Source organism: Octopus bimaculoides, chromosome 3, assembly GCF_046866305.1.
Source record: "Octopus bimaculoides isolate indiv1 chromosome 3, ASM4686630v1, whole genome shotgun sequence".
Classification (NCBI taxonomy): Eukaryota; Metazoa; Mollusca; class Cephalopoda; order Octopoda; family Octopodidae; genus Octopus; species Octopus bimaculoides.
Window position 1 is genome coordinate 106341672 of NC_142930.1, and position 19455 is coordinate 106361126.

The 19455-nt window shown below is 36.1% G+C and overlaps 1 protein-coding gene across 2 annotated transcripts in view; it reads left to right on the forward strand.

The window, feature by feature from the left end:
- Positions 1-19455, forward strand: part of LOC106873658 (RNA cytidine acetyltransferase) — a 51008-nt gene that overhangs the window by 28322 nt on the left and 3231 nt on the right. For both annotated transcript variants that reach the window (XM_052966197.2, XM_014921109.3), the window contains 12 exons: positions 448-695; positions 2237-2353; positions 3642-3743; positions 4581-4655; positions 6860-6976; positions 7649-7782; positions 10311-10359; positions 12289-12397; positions 13143-13250; positions 14523-14695; positions 17234-17353; positions 18695-18793. In XM_052966197.2, the coding sequence (XP_052822157.1) occupies positions 448-695; positions 2237-2353; positions 3642-3743; positions 4581-4655; positions 6860-6976; positions 7649-7782; positions 10311-10359; positions 12289-12397; positions 13143-13250; positions 14523-14695; positions 17234-17353; positions 18695-18793 (1451 nt within the window). The remainder of the gene's footprint in view (positions 1-447; positions 696-2236; positions 2354-3641; positions 3744-4580; positions 4656-6859; positions 6977-7648; positions 7783-10310; positions 10360-12288; positions 12398-13142; positions 13251-14522; positions 14696-17233; positions 17354-18694; positions 18794-19455) is intronic.

Here is a 19455-nt window from a genome sequence, read left to right on the forward strand (position 1 = left end):
CTTGGGCAAGTGTCTTCTACTATAGCCTCGGGCCCACCAAAGCCTTGTGAGTGGATTTGGTAGACAGAAACTGAAAGAAGCCCGTCGTATGTGTATATATATATATATATATATATATATATATATATGTGTGTGTGTGTATATGCTTGTGTGTCTGTGTTTGTCCCCTCCCCCCACCAACATCACTTGACAACCAATGCTGGTGTGTTTATGTCCCCGTAACTTAGCGGTTCAGCAAAAGAGACCGATAGAATAAGTACTAGACTACAAAGAATAAAGAATAAGTCCTGGGGTCGATTTGCTCGACTAAAGGCGGTGCTCCAGCATGGCCACAGTCAAATGACTGAAACAAGTAAAAGAGTAAAGAGAGAAAGTATCAATCAATTGATAAAATCTGAGAATGTTATTTCAAAATAGATATATCTTTGACTTTTCTTTTCTCCACAGGACGTGCCCTTTATGAAGTGCAACTCAATGAATCTATAAGATATGCTGATGGTGATCCTGTTGAGAAATGGCTCAACGATTTGTTATGTCTTGATGTGACGAATGTTCGTAGAATAACTTCTGGTTGCCCTCTACCGCAGGACTGTGATCTGTATTATGTCAGCAGGGACACATTGTTTTCTTTCCATAAAGGTTCTGAGGCATTCCTGCATCGAATAATGTCACTCTATGTATCTTCCCATTATAAGGTAAAGTATCCCTTGTATTCATATGTTATAACATTTATTTTTACAAATTCATTATATTTATTGACATAGCTTATGAGATATGGTGAACAGCAAACATAAGAAATACGGAACTGCTGTTATAGAATATTGGTTTCTGATTTAGGTACAATGTCGGCAACTTTGAAGGACAGGTTTAATCAGCACCATCAACTCCAGTACTTAGCTGGTACTTCTATTGACGTCTGGGACAATTAAAAGCCAACAATCTTGGTGAGATTTTAACTTGGTACAAAAAGAGCTGGAAGAAATACCACAGAGCATTTTGTTCAATGCTCTAATGATTCTGTTCGCTTACTGCCTTGCTGCTTATGGGATAACAACATTAAAATGTGCACTGTTTCATTTTTTTCTATTCAACAATATACAAAATCTACTCAAAGAAAACAGTATTGACGAAAAATTGTTTATGTAAGTTAGCAACTACTCCAGTGCAACTCATGATTATTAATCTTCCTTACTCCTTTACTCAAGCCAATGAGGTAACTTCAATGTAGTTCTGTGACCTGCTAGAAACAGCAGTCAAATCTGTTAAATCACATATGGCCTATTGTCTTCAAAAATGGGGAAGAGATATTAAATGTTATAAAAAAAACAACAATGTATCTATAAGTATTTACCCCTAGTAAAATAGATGTGGTACTCTAATAGGGTGCATGGCTCGGTGGTTAGTGTGTCAGGCTCACAATCATGAGGTAGTGAGTTCAGTTCCCAGACTGGGCTGTGTTGTGTTCTTAAGCAAGACACTTTATTTTTCCCCGTTGCTCCATTTGCTCAGCTACATCACTGGTGCCAAGCTGTATCAGCCTTTGCTTTTCCTATGGATAACATTGGTGGCATGGAGAGGGGAGGCTGGTATGTATGGGCGACTACTGGTCTTCCATAAACAACCTTGCTCTGACTTGCACCTCACAGGGTAACTTTCTAGGTGCAATCCCATGATCAGTCATGACCGAAAGGGGTCTTTACCCTTGACCCTTACTCTAATAACAGGAATATTCAAGAAATTGAAATTTTAACAAGACAGGCTAAACATTTTCACCTTCACTAATTAAAGACTACATTATCTATCTAATCTGTCTTCTTTTTTGGTTGTGGATGTGTAATTTGAAGGCAATTTGATTGACATTTAATCTTGCTTGGTTTAATACCACCATCTGGCCTTTTGGTACCTCTAGCTGAGTTCACTTTATTGCAGCCATTTAGACCAAGTCTTTACGTTTGAGGTTAAAATTCATATTGTTAAGCATTGCTTTCACCTGTAGAAACTCAAGAGTTGTGATTTCTTTAACCCTTTACTCTACCAGTTTTGAAGATCCTGTAAAATGTCAAGGGGATTGAGAATAGGGTGTCTTTCCAACTGAACCATATGATTCAACCCTGACACAGTTTGATCTCAGGACCCAGTCATTAACATTAACTTTTGAACATCAATTCATCAGATACTTTATTATCTTTATCATTTCTCACCATTAATAAAAAATTTATTTTGCTTATCTTTTCAGAACACGCCTAATGATTTACAGATGTTATCTGATGCTCCAGCACATCATATTTTTGTTTTACTCGGTCCAATGGAGTCAACCAAACAGGCTCTTCCTGAAGTTCTTTGTGTTGTTCAGGTTAGCTCTTATTATAAATGTTGTTTGGAGAAAATTTAATGATTGAGTTAAAGGTTATTAAAGAAACATGATAACTAATGTTAACTCTTAAAGTTCTGTTGTACTTTTTGTATATAAATTTCACATTCATGTTAGTAAGGAGATTCTGATGAAAGGCAGTTAGTCTGATATAAAAATTAAGAAAATATATCTTTTGGATGAATTTGGATTAAATTTGTTGATATGAAATCATGATCCTTGCTGTACAGATATGAAGTTATGATCCTTGCTGTACACTGTGGAATGGTGATGTACATTTACCAGCTGTCATGTTCTTTCTCCTACTAAAATAGGTTAAATACAACTAAATTGATTACATGTGTTTTCAAGATTTTATTTCCTGAATATTGTTTTCTTAACTGAAACATTAATAAATCATCATCATCATTTAACATCCATTTTCCATGTTCGCCTGGGTTAGACTGTTTCACAGGAGCTGGCAAGCTAGAGAGCTGCACCAGGCCCCAGTTGTCTGTTACAGCATGATTTCTCCAGCTAGATACCTTTCCTAATGCCAACCAGTTTACAAAGTGTGCTAGATGCTTTTTATGCAGCGCTGGCTTAAAAAGCTCCCAGTATACTCTGTAAATTAGTTGGTGTTAGGAAGGGTATTCCATTATTAGTAAATAAAATTATCAAACTCTAATTCTCTACTTGAGGTATTAACCATTTAACTCAAAAATTGGAGGAAGTAAAATTCTATGGATATCTGCAGTATAAAACTTTAAGGGTTAATCTGCTAAATAACTGATTACAACTTATGTTCAAGCCCTTTTTTTTTTAATAAGAAATAGTATTTGCCATTGATTTGTTTTTCATTACAGAAATCACTTTGACTTAGCTTCTTAATTATCTTTACTTAAAATGTGTTAGCTTTTACTTAGCTGTTGCTTTCATGTGAATATGGCTTCTCTAAATTATGTATTTCTAAAATCATTTTATTCCTCCCACCATCACCACCACAAAGTCCTTTCTTGTATATTTGCTTGATGTTTCTTTTATCACTGCTTCTGCAAGTATGATTAGAACCCGTGATTTGTTGATGAGTTCAGAATAAGAATAAAACTTGTTTGGAGTTGATCACTGTTCTTGGTGAGATTAAAATAACATTAGTCATTGACTGATAATGCTGTTTTTCTAATTGCCTGTTTCTTTCTAGATAGTTTTTTAATGATTCCCATATTAAATATATTAACACTAACTTGTTCAAATTTTGTTTCATTTTTAATTGTGATATGTTCTTTTATAGATGTGTCTTGAAGGAGATATTTCTAAGGCAGCAGTGATGAGTGGTCTTCGACAAGGTAAACGTGCATCGGGAGACTTGATTCCATGGACCATCTCCCAGCAGGTGAATTTGCTTCCTAGCCTTTTTCTTTTTGCTTCTATAATTTTTAAAATTTTATTTTCACTATTTCTGTTTTGGGGCATCTTAGAAGCATGTGTTTCTAATGGTGTCTTATAATGAAAGTTGGCACTGGATTTGTATGTGAGCAATGTAGAGGTCAAAGGTAAAACATTTATACAGGGATGGTCACAGAGGGCATAAATGTATACTATAAAGAACTCATATATATATATATGTATAGCTGGTGAGAAAGATAATGTTAATAGTTTAATCTCATGGTCACAACAGCTCGAAACTTAATTCCATTTTATGTTGAGTTTATAATTAAGTAGGTGAGACCATTGAGCAGTCTTTAATTAAGTAGTTGCATTGACCATAAGGACCCTGAATACAGTGTTCTTATATTCAATTAACAATTCTATTTGATACTAATTAAACAGCAGAACAATGCTGTTTAACAGTAATTAAATAGAAAATAAAGTGGTCTGGCTTTCTCATTGTTATGTTTATCATTGCTAATATTGATACTGTTATCAAAGTTCAAATGGTGTAGTGTTTTCATTTTTCAGATCGAATGCAAACTGTTTCATCTCTTCTGAGTAGAACTTGACTATGAGCATATAGCTCATAACTCGTAACCAGGATCTTCTCAAAAATTTCAAATCTCCAGTCAGTTCAAGTTGAAACCATTCTGCCACTTCAACTTGAACTGCAACATTGAACTTTTATTGGGGCAACCACAACAACAATAGTCATCAACATCATTGTTAGTCACCAATATTATCACCATACTGTTTGTTACTGATAGTATACTAACTATCATATTGAAATTCTTTACAGTTCCAAGACAATGACTTTGCCAGTTTATCAGGTGTGAGAGTGGTTCGGATAGCAACCCATCCAGACTATCAAAAGGTAATTTATGCTTTTATTATTATTATTGTTCTTACTGTCATGATTGTATAAGGTAGTGGATCTGGCAGAATCATTAGAGCTTTGAAAAAAATGTCTTGCATGAATGTCTCAAGTCTTTACATTCTGAGTTAAAATCCTCTCTGAGGTCTGATTTGGCTTTCGTTCTTTCAAGGTTGATGAAATAAAGTATCAGTCAAATACTAAGTTCATTGGTATCAGCTAACCCTCGTCCTCAAAATTACTGCCTTACACCTAAATTAGAAGCATTTATTATTGTTATTATTATTATTATTATTATTATTATTGATTGAGAGAGCAGTACATGCCATCAAAGTAACATTGGGGTAAAATATGTGATACCCAGTATACCCATCATGATTACCTGTCTGATAAGGGTACGCCAGGCACATCCATCAAAACCATATGTGCACAACATAGTGATCTCATATCAAAATGAACAGCGCATGACATTGCAGGTGAGGCCCAGTTAGAATTTTCTTCAGTTCGAGTACCTCATCCCGCTCAAAAGGTCCCTGAATAAGGGTTGTTTAAGGATGTTGAACAAAACACCCATGTTTCCAAAGGCGAATTATCCAAACCCTAAAGAATTCCTCTCAACACATGACTATGATGCCTCTCTACTACTTTTGCTCATTATCAGAGATGCACATCTCGTCAGCCACTAAGGGTCATGCTTGAGTGGTTAAGCTCAAACAACTGACAAGCAAATCTCTGGTATTGAACAGAATATTTGCTGTAGCCCATCTTTTGTACCAAGACAAAACAATGTCCATGATAACACTTACAATCAGTTAAGATCAGAAGCCTGGTACTGCATCAGGGCATTTATTATTATTATTATTATTATTATTATTATTATTATTATTCTGCTGAAGTCAACTTTGCTTTTCATCTTTGGAGGTTACTAGTGCTAGATGAGTACTGGGGTTGATGCAATTGACCTCCTCCAGATTTCAGGCCTTGTGCTTATAGCATAAAGTATTATGATTATTATTGATAAGGAGGCAAGCTGGCAGAATTCTTTGCATGCCGGGCGAAATGCTTAGTGGTATTTCGGCTGTCTTCGCATTCTAAGTTCAAACTCTGCTGAGGTCAACTTTGCTTTTCATCCTTTATGGGGTCAATAAATTAAGTACCAGTTGAGTACTGGGGTGAATGTAATCGATTTACCACTCCCCTAAAATTTCAGGCCTTGTGCTTCTAGTAGAAAGGATTATTATTATTATTATTATTATTATTATTATTAAGGTGGTGAGCTAGTAGAATCATTACCACACCGGGCAAAATGCTTAGAGGCCAAGTTCTGCAAAGGCCTACTTTACCTTTCATCCTTTCAGGGCCAATAAAATAAGTACCAGTTGTGTACTGGGGTCGATGTCATCGACTGTCCCCTTCCCCAAATTTCAAGCCTTGTGCCTATAGTAGAAAGGATTATTATTATTATTAAGGTGGTGACCTGGCAGAATCATTAGCACACCAGGTAAAATGCTTAGCGGTATTTCATCTGCTGCTATGTTCTGAGATCAAATTCCACTGTGGTTGACTAATCCTTTCATCCTTTTGGGGTTGATGAATTAAATACCAGTGAAACACTGGGGTCAGTGTAATCGACTGGGCCTCTCCTCTGAGATTTCGAGCCTTGTGCCTATAGTAGAACGGATTATTATTATTATTATTAGTAGTAGTAGTATTATTATTGTAACATCTATAAACAACAGAATTGATAGAATGTTTATTGGTATTTTATTATGTTACATAATGTTCTTAGTTCAAATCTTGCTGGAGTAGACTTCATTGTTCATCCTTCCAGGGCTAAGCATTTGGGTTGGCATAATCTACTGAAAACCCCCTCCAACTATAGTAAGCTTCGTTCCAATGTTACAATTTATGATTACTTTTATTGTTGTATTTTCATTAGTTTCGTATGAGCTTTTCACTGCACCACCTGGTTCTTGTAGATTGTGCAAATACTGTTCTGCAGTTTATGCATAAAAAGACACATCATATACATTCTATACAAATACGTTTTGCATTCTGTGTCTTTAGTATAGCAAGAGCTATGATGCTGTTGTCACTTTGTGATAGAACCAGCCTTTTTACATATTGCATATTCTTACTAATGCCCCATTTGATTTCTTGCTTTATTCTTATGTTTGTTTTTGTTTCATTTTTATGTGTGTTAGATGGGTTATGGTTCTCGTGCCCTGCAGCTCCTCTCTCAGTACTATAAAGGAGAAATTGTGGGACTTAATGAAGATGTTGAAGAAGTTCCTAAAGACATTGAACCTGTTGATGAAGAGGTGAGTCTCGAGTATTTATTAACATTCCCATTAATTGAGGTATGCATAGGGCTATAGCTTCTCTTCTAGTTTAAGAGAGTCTAGTGTCATAAGGAATGGTGCTCTACTCTGATATGTTTGGTATCATAAAAGATACCTATCAATTGCTCCCAGGCACTACAAATCATTGTTATTGTTATCATCATCATTGAACATCTGTTTTTCATGCTGGCATGGGTCAGACGGATTGACTGGAGCTGGTAAGCTGGATAGCTGCACCAGGATCCATTTGTCTGGTTTGGCTTGGTTTCTATGGTTGGATGCCCTTCCTAATGCCAACCACTTTATAGAGTGTACTGGGTGCCTTTTTACATGTCACTGCCTTTTCCGTATCACAGGCATGGCTGCCTTTTACATGTCACCAGCACTAGCTACAGCAATGGTTTCACTCAGCTTGAAGGATTTGCTGCTGCAGTAGAGTATCTTTCGTTGGTATCTATTTATTGATAGCAGAACTGTTGTCGTTGGGTGTTAAGTGTCTTTACTAGAGTTATTGCTAATATAATAACAGCTTGACCAGTTGGGACTGGGATTTTATTGAGCAACTTTTATAGCCAATATTTTAATTAATAGTGCTGATTGTGTACATGAATGTCGTTTGTAATCTTTGTTTCATTAATTGCCTATTTGCAGGAACTTGATCTGATAGTAGAGAAGCCAGTACCTCGTAAGAACCTACCTCCGTTGTTACTGAAGCTAACTGAACGACCCCCTGAACAGCTTGATTATATGGGTGTATCATTTGGGTTGACAGCTGACCTTCTCAAGTAAAGTATTCATTAATCTTACTTTCCTATTAAGTTTATTCCATGAAATGATAAACATCTTTATCTGCTGTTTATACAGTATTTCACCTCTGAATCTTCATGTCTATAATACAGATGTATTTGTGAAAGATGTCTGCAATTCAGGTGTAGTCCACCTGGTTATCAGAAATAAGTATATCAATGAATGTTAACTCCAGTATATTAGTCTATTACTTTTTCCCTTATTACTTGTTTTAGTCATTAAACTGTGGCCACGCTGGGGCACCACCTTCAAAATTTATTTAGTTGAATGAATCAACTCTAGTACTTATTTATTTTTTAAGTCAGACACTTATTCTATTGGTCCCTTTTGCCAAACTGCTAAGTTAGAGAGATTTAATCACTGACACCAGTTGTCTACTGGTGATGGGGGACAAACACAGGAACAAAAGTACACACATACACATACGACTGGTTTCTTTCAGATTCTGTCTACTAAATCCACTCACTAGACTTTGGTCCACCCAAGATGCCACACAGTGGGACTGATCCCATTACCCTGTGGTTTGGGAAGCAAACTTCTTACCACACAGCCACACCTGGGATGGAAGGCTTATCTTTTATCCATTGTATCTGATGACACCAGTTTTAAGAATTGTTTATACATTTCTCTGAGGTTGAGAGGAACATTTAAATTTTTCACTTACACTTCAAGGAACATAAAGACAAATCAATCCCAGCTAAATTGGACTTCAAACAATGGCAGGCATAATTAAATATGACATAGCAGTCTCACTGGGCCCTACTATTAGGGCCATCCCTTTACTAAAATAATGAGGGGTCTCTAACATAACCTTGAGGATACAGATTTTGGAAAGGAGTAGCTGTCAATTTCGTTGGTTATAGTACTTGATTAGTACTTATTTACAATAGGACTAAGAAGAATATATTACATTGAGAAGCATCTGAGTACTTGATACTTGTACAAAAGGATTTTTCATATGTAATTTAGTGAGTTGATAAAACATTAACTGAGATTGCCCAGGTAATTTAGTAGTCAAAAGTCTACCTCTGGATTTTTAAACACTGCCTTAGAGTAAGTGTTTGTTTACTTATTACTAGGATAATCTCAGTTTTAAAAAAATATTTCAAGAAGCTGTGTTACATATGTAAGACCTCTACCACATGGTACTTATTTAATTGAAACATGAAGGATGGCAGGCAAAGTTCAGCTGTGCTAGGATTGAACTCAGAATGCAAGGCACATAATTACATTAGTTGAGTTATCATCATCATCTAACAAAACGGATATTAAATTATGATGCTAATAACTCAACCACATCTATTACTCTCTGCATTAACCCTTCAAAGGCTTCTAATTGTGATCTCGTTATTATTGTTATAACTAACAACTTCAAATGAAATCAAATTTCCTGATAAAAATTAAGTTATTATAATATATAGATGTTGAAAGCAGTATCCCATATTTGGAAATTGAGAAACAGAAACAAATGTAATTATAATAGATGTAAAGTGGATGGTGTAAAATATTTGTGTGTGTGTACATCATCATCATCATCGTCGTTTAACGTCTGCTTTCCATGCTAGCATGGGTTGGATGATTTGTCTGAGGACTGGTGGACCAGGTGGCGACACCAGGCTCCAATCTGATTTCGCAGAGTTTCTACAGCTGGATGCCCTTCCTAACGCCAACCACTCCGAGAGTGTAGTGGGTGCTTTTACGTGCCACCGGCACGAGGGCCAGTCAGGCGGGTATATATATATATGTCATTTGAATGTCAACTCTTCCATGCTTACATGAGTTGGACAGAATTTATTGAGGCAGATTGTTTATGGTCAGATGCCCTTCCTGTCAATACGTCTCACCTGTTTCAAGGAAGGTAATATTTCTCTTTGGTCAGACAACTTGAAGAGTGCAAGTGAAGGACACTGCTTGTATGACAGTGATACTCACAACTATTACATGATACCAAGACAAAGAGATACTAACGCTCATTTGCACACACACACATATATACAGTGGGCTTCTTTCAGTTTCCATCTATCAAATCTACATGCTTCTCAACCACACAGCCATGCCTGTGCCTATATATATATATATATATATATATATATATATAGAGAGAGAGAGAGAGAGAGAGAGAGAGAGAGAGAGAGAGAGACACACACACACACACACACATACATACATACATACCAGGGCTTGCCTATATTCTCAATATACACTAAAGATTACTTTTTAATACTGTACACATAGAACTCCACTTTTGCTAGGGAATAGGTGGTACTCTATGTTATTTAGTACCAGGTCAGCCTTGCTCAAACAGACCTATGATCTAAACAAAGGTATTCCTGATGTTATCCTTCTTTAAGATTGCATGGTTATATCTTGGCTACTCTTTCTCTCAGGTCATGTCAGTCTTGTTAGTTTATTATTGTTATAACCTATATACAGCTGTAAGACCTTAACAGAATTTTATATATAATTCTGTAATCTTTTTTAATTTGTGTATTTTTTTCTTTAATAGATTCTGGAAACGAAATGGCTTTGTCCCTGTCTACTTAAGACAAACTGCTGTGAGTTATTATTTTGTTCATAGTTTTTGAGGCAATGCTTGCTACTTCTGTTTCAGCATAAAGATATCCAGTGAGACACAGCACAGTATTAGTGTTTCTAGTTCTAGCTAATTAATTTTAATTGCAAAATATGCTGTTCTATAATTTAGGACCTATTATATGGTGTGTATGTTTAAAAACAATAGAATATATTTCACTAACAAAATAGCATTCTGTACACCTAACGTAATGTGGATATACTGTAGAAAAGCTTAAAACTGTAGTATTTGCTTCAAGAAAGCCTCCAATACAGATTTATAGTGCTAAAATGTACAGAAGAATATCAACAGCAGAAGAAAATTACCTGGCAGAGGTAGTAGAATTTCTAAATCCAGATTTATGCATATTTGCAATCACATGCTTATCCCTTTCACATTCAGATTATTTTGCCGAATGTAATGCTTTTTCATTCACATTGTTTTTAATTAATTTTAAAATCTTGATGTGATTGTACATTTTATTTTTGTATTGAAAGTTAGGTGTGATTGGCTAGATCTGGCTGGTTTAAATGCTGAAGGGCCAAATAAATTTAGCCTCTATTGATATCGAAAAGCATTAACAAATCATGGTATTGCTAAAAGCTGGCAGGCTGGGTAAAAATTCCTCATTAGTGACAGAAGCAGTGTGATACTGTAACAAATATTTCACTTGTACACAAAATGAAGTTTTGGTCCCAATCTCTTCCTAGATTGATTTTTCCTTCTGGTAACCTTTAAAGCAGACAAATTGGTAAAAGATAATTTCCCCAGAATGTTGGAAACTTGATTTTACTAGATGATATGCTTGCTACAGTATATGGCTGTGTATATTGGATAAGTTCATCCAACTAGGTTGGCTGTTATTATTTATTTCCAAGTCAGCTCTGATGAAGCAGACCTGTAGTCAAGGCATTCCAGCTATAACTGTTCCATCTTTTTCCTATATACAGGGAAACCAGGACTACATTATCTAGCATAGCCTTTGTTGAGATTAAATTGTGGTTTGAGGGAAATTTGGCTGCTGTTTCCAGCAGGTTGAATGAATATGTAGAGAGTCTGTCATTAGTTCATAACTATAACAGGGCAGTCCATTGATGTAGAACCACTGAGACATTCCCTTAGAAGAGATGTTGTTAGGAAGGACACCCAACCATAGGAACTGATGTTGATGCTTATCACATTCCTCTGAACTGTTGGATCCTATCAAATTGTCCAGACTGTGACAGCATGGAATACAGATGCTAAATAATAATGGTTCGTGTATATTAGAGTATTGCAATTTTCTGTCTATGTCTTCATTGTCATCATAAATAATTTAATGTTTGCTTTTCCATGCTTGCATGGCTCAGGTGGAATCATCATGACAGATTTTCTAAAGTAGGATGCTCTTCCTGCTGCAGTCCCACCTATAAATAACCAAGGTGATATTTCTCAATGGCTGGACATGTTATTGCAAAAGACTGAAAATGAAGGACAATGCTTGTGATAGTGGCTCGTGTTTATGACTATGTTGCGATGTCAAGACAACACAACACAAACATACACACAATGTATGTGTGTGTGTGTGTGCGTGTGTGTGTGCGCGCATGTGTATGTATGATGGGAGTGCTGAAAAGTTCCTGGCTTTAAGGGTATCATGAAAGACCTGATTGGAGGCCCAACCTTCCAAGTTCTTTTACAGTGCTTAGAAAAACTGGAGGACCCTTGCAATAAATGTGTGAATCTGAGAGGGGAAAATGTTGAATAAAATCATAATTAACTGATCCTCCTTATCTTCTTTTACCAGAAGCCAGGAACTTTTCAACACCCTGTGTATAGTTTTCTATTCTCTAAGTATAATATGGTTTTATAATTTTATGCAAATTCCCAGAATTTCTATTGTAGTCTACACTCTATTGATTTTGTTTTTCAGAATGACTTGACTGGAGAACACTCTTGTATCATGTTGAAGACTCTTCACGATAAGGAAGATGAATCAAACACATTGTATGACAAAAAATGGCTGCTATCATTCTGGAAAGGTAATTTATTTTATCATTGTCTGATTTGGCTATTATCATTATGCCTCCACTCTCTCCTCTCTACTTCTCCTAACATCATTTCATACTACATTATTTTCTTATTCACCCTTTGCCAATAAAGGGTTTTTACACAGTTGCATAATCTACCCAACCTATGCAAGCATGGAAAAGTGAACATTATAATGATGATGATAAGTGGAGTCATAGAAATTATAGAATGCTGACATATTTGATGGTCATTAGTGTGACAGAAACTTACTTTCCCTAACTCGGGTTACATAAAAAAGGCCAGTCTTTTTATTAAGGTTGAGACAGTTAATTCATTGCCTGTTCATTTACCTGCTCTCAAAACGAACATAGCATCAGTAAATCAAGAATTAATTATTTTTTTGAGGTTATCTTTCTTCATTCTAAGTCAAGAAATAATCACCATTAAGTGTTTGTTTACCTCTTCTTGAATTGAAGAGAGTTAAAATAAATCAGCAATATATGTCTGTGCATGCGTGTGTGTGTGTATGTGCATATTTAAATATTTATACAGAGTGGCTCAAAAGTCACAAATTTCTGAAAGTTTAATAAATTTGTTTTAATTACATTTTTTTATTTGTAATTCACAAAGTGTGGACTCTTCACTCCTAATGTATGTATATTTCCTGTGTACACACACACACACCTGTAGGCTTTTATTTTTTTGTATTTCTTTTTGTATGTTTACATTATTTCACAAATTTCTCTCTTACTTTAGATTTCCGTCGTCGTTTCATTTCCCTGTGTTCTTACCAGTTCCGTTTCTTCAGCTGCAGCACTGCACTTAGTATTCTCCAACAGAAACACTGTAAAGAAGAAGCAGTAGGTAAGTAGAGTGTTGTCATGTCATCTCCTTATTTACAAGTTCCAATATTAATATATGATCTATGCCCATACAGCCATGTATATGTAGGACTACATATCCCAATGTGTCTTTTTTTAAGACAATTGGATGTGATTTGAAGAAGGTTTAGTTAATATTTCTAGCAGGTCATATAGATGTTTCCTTATTGACTCAAGCATTATTTTGTTTTTGCTTAAGTTTTAATATTTTTAAATCTTAAGGTGCTGAACTGGCAGAATTGTTAGCATGCTGGGGAAAATGCTTAGTAGCATTTCATCTATCTTTGAGTTCAAATTCTGCCAAGGTCGACTTTGCTTTTCATTCTTTTGGAGTCAATAAAATAAGTATCGATCAAGCACTGGGGTTGATGTTGTCAACTTACCTCCTTGTGCCAAAATTTGAACCCAGTATTTTCAAATCTTTTCAAACATTAAGCATAATGAATGTATATTTCTGGTACTCTTAAATTCAAAGTGCATCCAGCTGTAGAAACTCTGCCATATCAGATTGGAGCCTAGTGTAGCCATCTGGTTTCACCAGTCCTCAGTCAAATCATCCAACCCATGCTAACATGGAAAGCGGACGTTAAACAACGATGATGATGATTGTGACCCTAGGACCATAAAAATTACTCAGCCTACTCCTCTAGTGAATCTGAGTGACAAAGCAAAGTACATATTTTTTTTCTTTTATACAGGATTCCTAGAGCTAGATGGCTTTTGTATTTCTAATTACTTCACATCATGGACTTTTTCTTGTATTTTATCATAAGATAGGTTGTCTGCTACAACAGTGTATTCAATATTAGTTTTCATTCAGAGTAACTACTGCTCTTGTTGGGTTTCCTTTCATATTTGGAGTTTCTATTTGGGTTGCCTTCACTATGGCTGAGAAACAAACATCTCTTTCTGGTGTAGGGATACTAAGTGAGCTTACAGTTGCATTTTTAAGCTACTGAGAATAAAGGTTACTTCTACGATATGAAAGGTCCTTTAATTCCCAACAGAGAACCCAGTCACAGTCCAAACTGGCTGGGCATAAAAGTTGTCTTCTTTATGTAGGTTGATGGGGAAAGATGGGTGTCTAAAGCAATTTGAAATAACACTGTTGCTGTTCATGATGTAGAAAGCCTATTGACTGAAATCAGTAAAAATATGTCTCCAACAGTCAAGTTTCAGTGTCTTAATATCAACAGTGCATATACTTCTGGGGATCATATGATGCATTCTATTAACTTGTTGTTTTTGGTTGTAGCTCTGGCAAAACAGGAATTGGATTTCAAACTGACTGTATTTGACTTAAAGCGACTGGAGTTATATTCCCAAAATATGATAGACTATCATCTGATCATGGATCTGATGCCAACAATTGCTGAACTGTATTTTCTCCAACGCTTACCTGAACTTCATCTCAGTGCTGTGCAACAGGTAAAACAATTAGTTTCTGTTTATCTGTTGTTTTTTCCGGTTTTTTTTTTGGGGGGGGGGGTTATTGCATCAGTTCTTTACTTCATATTTTTATTGTCTTTCCAGTTCGTTAGTTTATCTTTCACTTCCTGCATCCCTGCCTCTCCAACCCAATCATCATCATCATTAGAATACCCCAATATACTTGTATTAACATAACTGGTATTCCTACATCAATTTGGGATTTAATCAGTTCTAATTGGTGGAACACTGTCATTAAAAGAGTTTAGACAATTACATTGATCCTTGTACTTAATACATTGACCTGGGAAAGATGAAAGCCAAAGTCAGTATGGGTGGTATTTTGACTCAGAATCGTAACAGATATAACTAAATACCACAACATTTTTAGTCTGATGCTCCACCGATATTGCCATATATCAATTTAATGAGACTTATTTTACTTCAACTATAAAATTCAATCTTTTCACAGACTTAATAGAAACAAACTTAACTGATTAAGGAAGAATTATTTTTCTATGCAACAATAAGATCACACTTTACTTGCTCCAATACAAGAAATTCTTTTCCATTATTCTGGTTTAGAAATCTAGAAACAGAAGGTTGCCACAAAGAAGGCCTCACAGTACATGGCTACAATCCTTTGTATTCTGAGCCCAAATCTAGCTATTTATACCTTCTGAACAAATGATATTCCAATAAAATTTACTGCAACACCCTCTTTCTAAAGTGTTTGTCCTTGCACCAATAACAGAATCCATTCCTATTCATTGTATGGAGTTGGTATAGTAGAAATAGTTATTTGCTGTATTGAGTTATGTTCTAAATTGAGATCCTGCTAGAGCCGACTCTACCATTCATACATCCATCTGAGATTAACAGAGTATGTAACATTAGTCATATATTGCCGATAATTCAATCAGTTGTAACACTGGCTTACGATTTTGTCTTTGAGAAATCATAATATTGTTAATTATATCAACTGCAGTACTTACTTTATCAACCTAAGAGGAATGAAAAGCTAAGTGAAGGTAGGCAGTGTTGTAACTTGCAACATGATGGGAGATAACTAAATACATGAGTTGTCTGTTTCCAGTGTTCTAGTGAATCAGCAACCCTCTGCCATAGTGGGCATGGATTTAATCCACCCTGTATTATACTCTTGTGCACACTAGTCTAGTGCATATTTGGTGTTTATTATTACTGCTACTACTTTTGTACATGTTTTTTTTTGTTTTTTTTTTCCATTTCATACTTGCCTCTTATTTCCAATCTTGCATTTTATTAGTAGTACTACAACACTGCAGAGACTGAAGACTGCTGGGTCTTTGCATTCAACACTACTCCAAAGCATATCTATTCAAGTCCTTCCTGGCCTTTTCTCTTATCAGATATAAATTAAAAATAACTTCTGTTTAATTTATGTCATTATTATTATCATCATCATCATTAAACATCCATTTTCCTTGCTGATTGTGTGTGTGTGTGTGTGTGTGTATACATTTTCCATGCTGGCATGGGTTGGATGGTTTGACAAGGGGTGGCAAGTCAGAGGACTGCCAAGCTTTGTATTCTGATTTGGCCTGGTTTCTATGGCTTGATGCCTCTCCTAATGCCAACCACATTACAGAGTCTGCTGGGTGCTTTCTTCATGGCAGTAGCACGGGAATGTTGTGAAACTACTTGAAAAACAAAGACCCCCTTGCCTGTGCGAAGTAATGTTGAGAGAGTTGGCTTTGTGCCAGTTCATGAGAGGTTAAAAGAATAACGGAGGGAATAACATAGTCTGCTGTAGAAGAGATTTAAGGATACTTCAGCACTAGAAGAAAGTAGAGGAAGTGAGACTTAGAAAGATAGAAATGGAAAAAGTGAGTGAGGATGGTAGATATTTGTCAGGACATAAACCTCAAGGTGCAGTGATGGGATGAATATAGGTGAAGTGATACAGAGGATTGGTCTGGGTGAACAGGCAAGGGGTGATAGAAGGGTATGTCTCATAAGAACATGAGTGAGGAGATGGTTAAATGTGATACAAGTGAGAGATATAGGACTGGCTGAGGGGTGGGGATTATGTTAGATATGAGACGACATTGGGAGTATAGCAGATTAAAGGGGTGTTAAGGATTGGGTATAACATGGCTGGAAGAAGATAATGAGGAATAGAAGTGGTTCTGAGGATGGAGTGCAATAAAGGGGAGAGGATGTGACTGGAGGAAGGTATCACCTGTGTGGTGCCACATAAAAGCACTAGTGCAGTGCCATGTACAAGCACCCAGCCCACTCTGTTAAGTTTTTGAGGTTAGGAAGAGCATCTAGCCGTAGAAACCATACTAAATCAGGTTGGAGCATGGTGCAGCTCTTTGGCCTGCCAGTTCTGGTCAAACCATCCAACTCATACCAGCATAGACAATGGATGTGAAATGATGATGATGATGTATATAGTTGATGAAGAAAGTATTGCTTGAGAAAGAGGTGTACTAACTTTCACATTGGATGTTTCAGTTATGCGACTAATTCCTTTCTGGCGTTTTCTTTCAGGCTTTGCTACTTGGCATCGGTCTGCAACATAAGACAGTTGACGATCTAGAGAAAAACCTAGGACTCGCTGCCAGTCAATTGCTGGGTCTCTACAACCGAATTATTCGCAAAGTTGTCCAGGTAATCTCATGTCTTACTTTGATTATATTGCTCAAATCAAATTTGCTGGTATAGCCAATGGCTGTGTAATTTGTTGTTGCCATAAGAAAGGTACTGTATTGTTTGTTATTAGCAAAGCAATATGAATCTGTAAAATGTTGTTGGCATAGCAATATGGCTATGTAGCTTCTTGTTTGCATAGCAACAGCACTGTGTAGTTCATTGTTGGCATAGCAACGTTACTGTGCAATGTGCTGTTGGTATAGCAATAATTCTGTGTAATTTGTTGTTGGCATAATAACAGTACTGTATAGTATATTGTTAGTGGTCATACTGGATTGTGTTGGTGTACGACAGTTGCTGTTCTGCTTCACTTATTGGTTATGTAGGTTCAATTACAGTAATTCAGTTTCATGATGTGTGTGGCTGTGTGGTTATTCTGTTGCTGCTTTGTTAGAGTTGAGTAACTTGATTTAGTTATAAGTAAATGACCTTTGACTGTGCCTTAGACAATGAGCCCATGATGGCGCTTCTATGCAGTTACTCGGCCTGCTGTTCTTCATCACATCTTATCATCTTTAATAAAAGAAAAAGGAAGAATACATTGCACATCCTAAAACAACAAAATGTTTACACCTGGTGTGCCTTTGATTATAGTTCTACTCATAAGTGACCTGGAGCTAGTCATCACCATAACTCTACACTTACCTTGTACTAACACTGTAACAAGTTGTATTATTTTGGTTCAGCTATCACCATACCACTATAGTCAATTCTATATTGGTACAGCTTCCAACACCAATCCAGTCACCACCTCTATGCCAATACTGATGTATAATCATTTGTTCTACCAACAAGTATATAGGCAGAAAGGTAACACAGTGTAATCTCGAGAACAGCCAAGCTAAAGGGGCTTCTTTTCAATACATTTTTGGTTGTTGCTTAACCCTAGGTCTGCATTGATTGAATACTCGTTTGATCTAAAACATTTCAGTCAAGAACATCCCATATCTTATCTCTAGAACTAGATATGTCATGTGTATCTTTTATTTAGGTCAATAGGGTGTGCTTTTAGAAATATATGGCTGGTATTTGCAGCAAGTTGACTGACTACTTAGGCTCCTCTGTTAGACCAGAATCCTACCTCTCCATACACACTGACCAATAATAATGATATCTTACTCAAATATTTCTAGCTATGATGATATAGTACACATTTCAGTACATAAAATTAAAAAATAATTGTGGAAAATTAGCCATACTTGTAAATTGTTTCTGTTTAGTATTTTGATTATTTGTTTATATATGAAACATTTGTTAATTTTTTCTCTTGATTGAAATTTTTTTTTTTTATCTTAACAGCATCTTAACTCTATTGTTGAGAAATCTGTGGAGCAGACGCTTGTGAAGGAACACAAAATTACCATGGAACCAGTGCCACAGAGTCTGGATGATGAATTGGTAAGTTCCTTAGTGGAAACTTAGAGTGAACAAAGATGGCCATGTGAATAGGAAGTTTGCTTGACCTGCTATGTTGTTCTACTTTCAATCTCAGTGATTGCTTGTGGGACAAGTGCCTTCGGTGATAGTCTCAAGTTGAGCAAATGACTTGTAAATGAAAACTGATAGATAACTGTGTAGAAATAAACTCTGTGTGTGTATGAGAGAGAGAGAGAGAGAGAGAGAGAGAAATTGCCAATAAAATGACTACGGCTGTTTTTTATTTTGTTTGTTTGAGTTGCTTCAACACATCCTGCTAATGATTAGCCAGTTGCCAATATTATTGCTCACAAATGAGCGATATAAAACCCTGTTTCCTTGTCACTTTTTCAATGTCGCACTGCTTAGCAACAGGAGGTTTCTTTTTCTCTCTCGACCTGATGTGGGTAGCCTGTATGAAACCTATTAAAGAAAGTATGGTGCTTTGTAGTAGTTGATATGAAATACTGACAAAGGCTGAAAAAAATTAAGTGGGTTTAATTAATCAGACAGGTATCGTTCACCTGCAGGATGATGGTAGTGAGCTGCTGAAACACCAGATGGGCATTAAAGACATCTGCCAATATACATTGGAGAGATGATGGCAATGGTATAATTAGCAATAAGAATGGATGAGATGAGTG